Source organism: Bubalus bubalis, chromosome 4 (assembly GCF_019923935.1).
Source record: "Bubalus bubalis isolate 160015118507 breed Murrah chromosome 4, NDDB_SH_1, whole genome shotgun sequence".
Lineage (NCBI taxonomy): Eukaryota > Metazoa > Chordata > Mammalia > Artiodactyla > Bovidae > Bubalus > Bubalus bubalis.
The window spans coordinates 125,337,737-125,346,156 of NC_059160.1; the positions used below are offsets into that span (position 1 = coordinate 125,337,737).

The 8,420-nt window shown below is 52.1% G+C and overlaps 1 protein-coding gene across 4 annotated transcripts in view; it reads left to right on the forward strand.

Moving 5' to 3' along the window:
• The window catches only part of NTPCR (nucleoside-triphosphatase, cancer-related), a 38,785-nt gene extending 33,650 nt beyond the window's left edge, over nt 1-5,135 (forward strand). For 2 of the 4 annotated variants that reach the window (XM_006077091.3, XM_025284517.2), the window contains one exon: nt 4,491-5,135. In XM_006077091.3, the coding sequence (XP_006077153.1) occupies nt 4,491-4,559 (69 nt within the window). In that variant the 3' untranslated portion in view covers nt 4,560-5,135. Of the gene's footprint in view, nt 1-241; nt 614-4,490 lie in introns of those variants that run through there. The other 2 variants (XM_044942026.2, XM_025284516.3) reach the window with 2 other exon arrangements.
• Nucleotides 5,136-8,420: the final 3,285 nt, after the last annotated feature.

Genomic DNA, 8,420 nt, shown 5'->3' on the forward strand with positions numbered 1-8,420 from the left:
ATGCAGCAGTTCCTCAGAAAGCTAGATATGGCATTACCCTATAACCCGCAATCCCACTTCTAGGCATGTACCCCAAAGAATTGGAAACATGTTCACACAAAATCTTGTACACCCCATGTTCATAGCAGCACTGTACATGTTAGCCAAAAAGTGAGACAAGCCCAAATGTCCCCCAGGTGATGAGCAGACAAGGATGTGATTGGTGTACTCAAATGATGTACATACCGTCTTCTCCCACAAGCAGAGGGCATGACGTGGTGACACGTACTCAGCCTGGAGGAATTAACAGCACGTGATGCCGAGTGAAGGAGCCCTGTCACACTGGATTCCAGACTGTGTGATTCCGTCTACACGAAATGTCCAGAATAGGCAAATCTGTCTACACAGACCTTGGATCAGTGGTTGCTGGGGCCTGGGGGAAGGTGTGAGTGTGGTGATCAGGAGTGGGGTTATTTGCGGAGAGGGAGGGTAATGGAAACACTCTAACACACAGTGCTGATTATAACACAATTGTGATCGTACTAAAAGCCACCAAGTTCTGTCTTTAAGAGGTTGAATTTTATGGAATATGAATTCTATCTCAGTAAAGCTATGTTGTATGATGTCTACATATTATTTTTTGTTCTTGTTGTTTGGTGTTTAGTTGGTAAGTTGTGAACGACTTTTGTGACCCCCATGGCCTATCATGGGGTCCCAGAGTTGGATGCAACTGAGCACACAAACACAAGAGCTATGTTGTATTTGTTGTATACTCACACAGAAATCCATAGGCAGGGCGGCTGAACAAAGAACCATCCCTCCCTCCCCCTTCCTCCTCTAGGGAGACATGGTGTTGCCCTGGGATGTGGAATGCAGTCCCTTCTCTGCTGTGGGCACTGGGTTCCCAAAAGCCCTATTTGCAAAATAATTCTTGGTTTAGAACCTTTAAACTTCAAGGAAAAATAGAGGGTTTGAATTCATGAATCATCCTATTTTTAGGTTCAATAAAATGAAGACAAAATATGAAACAGACTAGTAATACTTTTGAAAAGTATTAACTTATAATAATGAGCATTGTCAAATTAATTTCCTTTTTTATTCTCCTGCTTATTTAAAACCTGTCAGGGTGCTTCCCACATGGTTTCTAGGAAATGTATGTGGTTTTGTTTTGCTCTCTTGCACAAATATGCATAAAGAGATGTGTTTTGCCCACGTGTTCTTCTGTCCAAATGTTCACGCCTTCCTGATGCTGTGGCCCCGAGTCACTGACAGTGAGCTCTGAGGCCTTTCCCTGGCCCAGGAGTCTCAGAGCACTGTGGATGCTTCCTCGGTCAGAGTCTTCAGTCTGTATTTGACCGCTCAGCTCTATTTCAGAGACCCGCCTCAGCTTAGAATATAATAAACATTTTCTGTCAGACCCAGGATGAATTGCAGTCCAGCCCTGGAATTCAGGGTCTGACCTTCACGGGACCTGAGGCTGAGCTGCTGGGAGGCTGCAGCCCTGGGAGGGCATGGTGGGAGGCAAGGGGTGAGGACGCTGGGGTCCTTCCTGAGTCGTCCTCACCTCCTTTCCCCTCCCAGGCCCCAGTGCCTTCCTCTAGTTAAACTCCGGAAAGACTGGAATTCTCCTGAAAGGGAGGGGCACCTGCGCTGACAGATGATACTGGGCTTATTCCCTGTTCTTGCATTTATGAACTTGTCTTCAGTGGACAAGGAGCTGAACGCTGTGAACGGTTTCACATAGACTGCATAATTTTCAGAAATCATCTTAGGAAAATCAAAGGGGGTGGCAAAATATTCATATACTCTTTGCATCCTTTTTATTGGTTTTAAATGAGAAGTCATTCCCAAAGTGTGTCTTTTCCGGTTTTGATTGTGATTCTTTTTCTCCCTAACCAAGGCGTGGGGAGGTTCTCTGCATGTTATGGGGCTGGTGGGGGAGCCCTGTCCCTGCTGCAGCCCCAGCAGCTCCTGAGGAGGGTGGCTGGGCTCCGGCAGGCACCTGGGTGACCCTGGCGCTGGCAGGGTGGCTTGGCAGTGCTCTAGGGCTTGTGTCACCTCTGAACCGCACATCTGTTAAGGCTCACTCGACGGGCCCTGACTGTGCGCCTGAACAGCCTGCGCCCAGGACCAGGATCTTGGCTGGTGGAGTTTCCATCTCATCGCCCTTCACTTCCCTCATACACTCCATTCTTTCCAAGGGATAAGCGCTTTAAGGACGAGATGTGAAGCCACAGTTGGATGATTCAGAGGAAGAAATCCTACAAGCAGCGTGCTGGCTGTTTCCTTACAGGTCTCATCGCACCCACTTCCCCTTACACTGAACGACATCAGCACGGCCCTGAGTGGAACTGCTGGTGTCCAGCGCCCGAGGTCCACCCGCGGCAGCTCTCCGGGAGCTGGAAGAGGAGGCACGGCCTCCCTGGGGCTGTCTGAGGAGCAGGGCGGGACCTGGCCCCTGGTCCGTCCATCTGCTCACAGTGTTGCTTCCTCTCTTCTCCCCGCCCGCCCCCATATCTCTTACTCTTCTTCCCCCTTCACTCCCTCTCACTCCTCCTCTCCCAGCTCAGCATCTCATCCTTTTTCTCACGTCTATAAAGGAGGTGATGAAGTGTGCACAGCGAAGGCAGTGGCCCCCATGCCCCTCACATCCACATGGCCCCTCGGGGCCCCCATGAACTCTAAGGGGCCCTAAGGCAGAACCTCGTGTGCCTCCTCGTGAGGTCAGGGCGGAAGGAGGGTGCTGCGGCCTTGTGTGTCCTCCCGTCCTTTCTCCATGCCGCTGCCTCCCTTATGCTGGACGCCTGCCTGCCTCCCCTCCCCTCCTCCTCCTCCTCTCACAACAGGGGCTTCCTTGGATGCTAACTGCAGGAGTGGACTTGGGCTAACTGAAACATAAATAGGATCAGGAAGCCTCACAAGGCTGTGCCCCTCTCGAATTGTAGGCAAAGTGAGTGGTCCGCCTCCATGGAGCCAAGGCCACCTGGGGACCAATGGGCGGCATCCTTGGACGCCACCCTTTAGGGGCCAGGGCTAAGTCTTTCTGAGACTCAGTTTCTCAGGAAGTCCTCCAGGGCCCAGCTTGTACCCCAGGGCTGAGGGCTGCTCCCACAGGAGAATCACCTCCCTCCTATAAGGATGCAGGATGCAGGGGGCCAGGCGCTGAGGTCCGCTGTGCATTTCCTCCTGACATGCATTCACCTCCCGAACCGGGGCCCCTGCCACCCCCGGGGCCTGAGGTCCCGCAGTGGGACCAGGCCCATCTCCTCTCAGGGACCGCACCTCCCGGACCCACTCAGGTTTCCCAGATGCGTGCACTTCCTGTCAGCACGATTCTCTCTGCTCGGCTGTCCTCTTCGCTGCTACCCTTCTCCCAGGTCCACTGGTCAAAAGCAGCTCGGGCATAACCACCTGTGGTGGTCTTTCCTTCTTTCCTGATCACTGCTCCCCTCCCCCCCGCCCAGTATCCCATGCCTCCCTGTCTGCTCAGGGTCTCAGGGACCCTCTGCCAACCTTGCCCTCACTGTTGTTATGAGTGCCCCCGATCTGGTCTTTGGGCTCTGTGAGGTCAAGGTCCTGGCTGGATCTTGCCACTCCTGGCACCTTGCCCCTGGCAGTGCGTGTTGAATGTTGTGTGCGTGGCACAGGAAGGCTCTGGTGATGAGAGACCACCTTGCCCCGTGCCAGGGAAACAGCCCCCCACTGGGCTCCCTGAGGGGTGTTTGGATGCTTGAATTGTACTCAATGGGCCTGTGGTAGTGAAAGAAAGAAAAATATAACAGATCATCAAGCAGAGCTTGAATCCACTCTTGTTCCTTTTGTCTGTAATGGTGATAATTGCCGAGCTAACACATCGGGCGCAGGGGGATCTGCGTTCTAGGCTGCCCTGCATCCCCCGCTGCCTCTGAGATCTCAGCAAAAGCCCTGCTCTCCACCGCACCCCATGCCTAGCACCTTCCTCATCCTTCAGGTGCAGAGTTGACTGGTGTCAGAGGCTTCCTGCAACTCGCAGATCTCCTAAGTCCGGGAGAGAGGAGTGGATTACTGCCCTTCAGAGAATCCTGGAGTCCTGGGTGTGAGGCTGCTCTGAGAGGGCTCACCTGGTGGGTGGGTGCCCACCTGGAGCTGTGGTTCTTCCGGCTTCACTCAGGCCGCCTCCTGTCCAGGTCAGGCTTCACTCGAGCCGCATCCCAGCCTGCTTCCCCAGCAGCCCTCCCAGGGCTCAATTCAACAGCACTTCTGGTTAAAATCCATCTGTCATCAAAACCCACTCTCATTGTGTGAGCCGTCACTTCGCAGAAGCTGGTGGCAGGATTTGAGCCCACCTGCCCCACTTTCAGAGTGCTCTGGGAGGCGTGGGGTTCCTCGCTGGGTCAGCCTTGCCTGGGCTACACTCTATAAAGCATGCGTCATCTTCTGGGCTGTTCTGTTAGCGTATAACCCGGCAGAGTAGGGAACTGAAGGAAAGGAAAGGGACTCTGAAATCTGCTTTCCTGCTTCTTCCTACGCAGGTAACCAAGGAGAACAGAAACCACCTTTTGCCAGAGATTGTGACCCACATGCAGAGCAGCCGGAAGTGAAGACGACGTGTCACACTTCTCTGCACGTGCAAACGTTTCTTTGAGAGGAGCCCCAGTGCTCTGCCCGACCAGGTTTTATGCCTTTAGTTTATGAAACCTTGGAGGCTTTTCCAAAGAAAGCCTGACAGCTGTTTTCCATAAAATGTTTTAAAAGATCAAATTAGCCTTAATGCTGGATTGACTCTACAAGATTAACAATCCACTGTGGTGTATTTATGCTGAGAGATTTCTGTTTATTTCCTCTTGCAGTTGTGCGTATGATTTGGGTAAATTATGAAAGAAGAAATGGTTTTTGGAATATTAGATGGAATTTGCCCCCATTGAAGTTTATAAATGTGTTCAGGGGAGGGGGGTGGGGAGGAGTTCACTGCCTGATCATTTTGGCATGTTAGGGAAATTAAACCCCTCCCCGGGAGCAGCTGCAGCCTCCTGCAACTTGGAGTGATAACAGTTATTTGATTTTAAGAAAATCAGTATTTCAAGAAAAGCCATTTTCAGTCCTTCCCTGCCCGCATCTTTTACTGTTTATCTGTTTGGTTATTGCTTAATAAAATAAAGAGAAATGTGATGACTGCAGACATGCGGGTCCTGATGTGGGAGGGATGAGCAGCCTGTCGAAATGTTGGTAGCACTTGGTACTAAGCGGGGGTTCAGATCAGAGTCCCACTTGGGCCCCATTCATTTAGACACGTTCACAAACTTTTCTGGGCCCCGTTTCCCTTCCAGAAAAGGGGTGAGTGCCATCAGAGGAGGGCTGCCCCAGCCTGAAGGAAGCCACCCTCACCCTCCACCCAGCCCGCTGGGGAGTGGCCAGGGCCGGAGCCAGGGCTGTTGGGAAGAAGGCTGCAGAAAGATGAGGTTCGGCCCTGGCAGGGCCCCATGGGCCAGACCACTGAAACCCCAGGGCTCACAGAGGATAAGAGTTGCTCTCCCAAGGGTGATGGTACTCGAGCGATAGACATGTCAGTGTTTTTGAATTGCCAGTATATTTTTTTAGCCTTCGCCACAGTGCCAGCTGGTGCTATTGTTGGGAGTGTGCACGAATGTGACCACTGATCCCTTTGGGCATGTGTAGAGCAAGGAGCTTGGCAAGGTGGGCCCTGGGACAGCAGACAGTACAGAAAACACTGGCATCTAAACCGAGATGACAGCTTACAGCCTGTGACCGGCTCTTAGGATGGTCTGTCTGCCCCATGTGGCTTTCTGAAACCTGTTCTGCACTGGCCCAGGCTCTGCAGGGTCACACCTGGAAAGGGTCTCCCAGATTATTAATAGACCTCAGCCTGAGAGAGGGTGCCTGGGCCTGGGTGAGGGCGCGGGCATCCCACTCTCCCTGCCTGGATGACATGTCCTGGGAGGCTCTGCTGTGACATCCGACAGGTGGGGTGTGACATGAGCTGCACTCAGTGGGACCAGAAGGCACAGCTTGGCGTGGTCTGCGAGCTCCGTGCACTGGGGTGGCTGCTGCTCTGAAACAGGTAGAGGCTTCTCAGGTGTAGGGGCCCTATTCCTGTGATACATCTACTCCCCTTCAGCTTCCACAGCCCTGGATGAGCCCCCCACAGCCCTCAGCACCAGGAAAGAGGGAGGCAGTCTGAGTAAATCTGGGCCCCGTGCCCCCAGCACCCTGGCCTGGGGAGCAGGCTGCCCTCTTGGGGCTCCTGCCCCAGCAGGAAGCAGCCTTCACCGGCACCCCTAGCAGGGGCTCTGTGGCTGTGAGTAGAAGGGGACATTTTCCAAAGGAAACCAACACAACGTTATAAATCACCCATATGCCAGTAAAAATTATTTTTAAAAGCATCAAAGTTTAAAAAAAAAAAAGAAACAAGGGGGGTAAAAAGGAAAGGAGCCAAAGCCAGATGTGCTTGAGGAGGGTGATGTCGGGGTCTCCTCGCAGCATGGCTCTGGGCAGTCGCTGGTGTGGGGAGCTCCTGCACTCGCACTCGTGACGGTCCTGGCAGGAAAGGATTTGAGCCCAAGTCTGAGTGTCTCTTCCCATGACCCCCCACGTGCCCCTTTCCCCAGGAATTCATGTTGAACTCTAATCCCCCATGTGATGATATTAGGAGGTGGGGCCTTTGGAGGTGATTAGGTCATGAGGGTAGGGCCATCATGAAGGGGATTTGTGCCCCTGAAAAAGAGGCCCCAAAGAGCTCCCTCACCCCTGCTGCCATTTGAGGAAGCCGGTCTCACCAGACACTGAATCTGCTGATAATATGATCTTGGACTTCCCAGCCTCCCAACTGTGAGTAATATTTGTTGTTTAAGGCTCCAGCCCGTGGTATCAGATAAAATGAATTCACAAATAACTGCAACTCAGGGCCAAGCATGCACAGCCTGTAGAAACAACATTCTGCTGAGGATGAAGAGGGGAGAGAGGGCAGGACACCTGAGGCGCACACACTAGCTGAGCACGGCGTCTGTGTGAGCCACTGAGGGGAGGGGCTCCCGGAGAGGAGGGGGCCACTTGAGATCAGGAATCCTCTTACACCTGAGTTTGAAATGCCTGCTATTCAGATAAATCCAGATGCCTAGCATAGCTAGGTGTGAGTCCAGACTTCACGGGGGAATTCACTCTGAAAAGCACACAGTGGACATACGCAGAGCTCGCGTGAAGAGCTCAGGCTGGAAGACATGGTCAGCAGGACGAGGCAGAGCTGATGTGGAGGCCGGGCGTGCCCAATTGTTCTTTCCTCCTCCCTGTAGCAGCCACTTCACACACAGTATGTTTAAAAATGGGAGTTTTTTTGTTTGTTTTTGGTCATGCCTGTGGAATATTTGTTCCCCAACCAGGGATCATACCCAGGACAGGGGTAGTGAGTGCTGAGTCTAACCACTGGGTCACCAGGGAATTCCCCCAAATAGTTATCTTTTTATCTCTGAATAAGCAAACGTTAGGGAGATGGTCCTCTAATTCACAAAATATGATCTCTGTCGTGGCTGACATGAAGAGGGCCCCATAATGCTGTAAGTTCATTAAGTTACAGGGGCAAGGGGGAATGCCCCTGGGAAGCCTGGGAATGTGGGATGGACCTTGCCCCTCTTTCTCTTCCATCTGTGTCTGTGTTCATGGAATGCTGTGTCTGGGAAGATCAGGTGGAGGCGGGGTCGGGGGAAGGCCTGATGGCAGGAGCTTGTGACTTGGGACAAAACAGTAGGAAAGTGGAGGAGGCTTGAGGAGAGTTCAGGGAACAGGCCCTGTGATGCCTGTTTCATGGACCAAGAGAAGTCCGCACATCAAACAGTCTTAGAAACGGCCTGCCAGGCAGATGGTTTTAACACACGGTGCAGAATGTAGACTCAATAATGCCAGAATAGCCACGTGATTCATATAAAACACAGCACTACAGTCTATATTATCTTTAAAAGAGAAGCAATTGTGTTCAGCATCCAAAGGTAGAAAATAACTCTTTAGCTCAAGTCCAGCAGAACGTTTGAATAACTCCAGTAGGAAATGTCACCTTTGGAAAATCTCCTCTAAATGGGGGCTAATAATACAATATTTTGCAAGGAGTACACTCTGATAAACAGTTGATCAGCTGAAGATCAGATTAACGAGCTCATGAGTTGTAAATATAAAAGTTATTTACAACACTTAAAAAAAACGCGTGACTGAGTTGTTGACAGCCCAGAAGAGTCCTGGAGGGAGGCCAGCCGTGATCTCGCCCGGGGATCCATGTGCACACACGCTCTGCGTGCACACTCAGGCAGCTTTCCTGCTATAGACAGTGCAGGGCATGGCAGCCCTGTCTGAGGAGTCTGGCCCTGAAGTGGGTAGACCACACCTTTCCTCCTCCCGCTGCACCCCCAAAAGCTGCCAGAGAACCAGGATAATAAGCAGTAGACCCAGCAGTTGAAGAA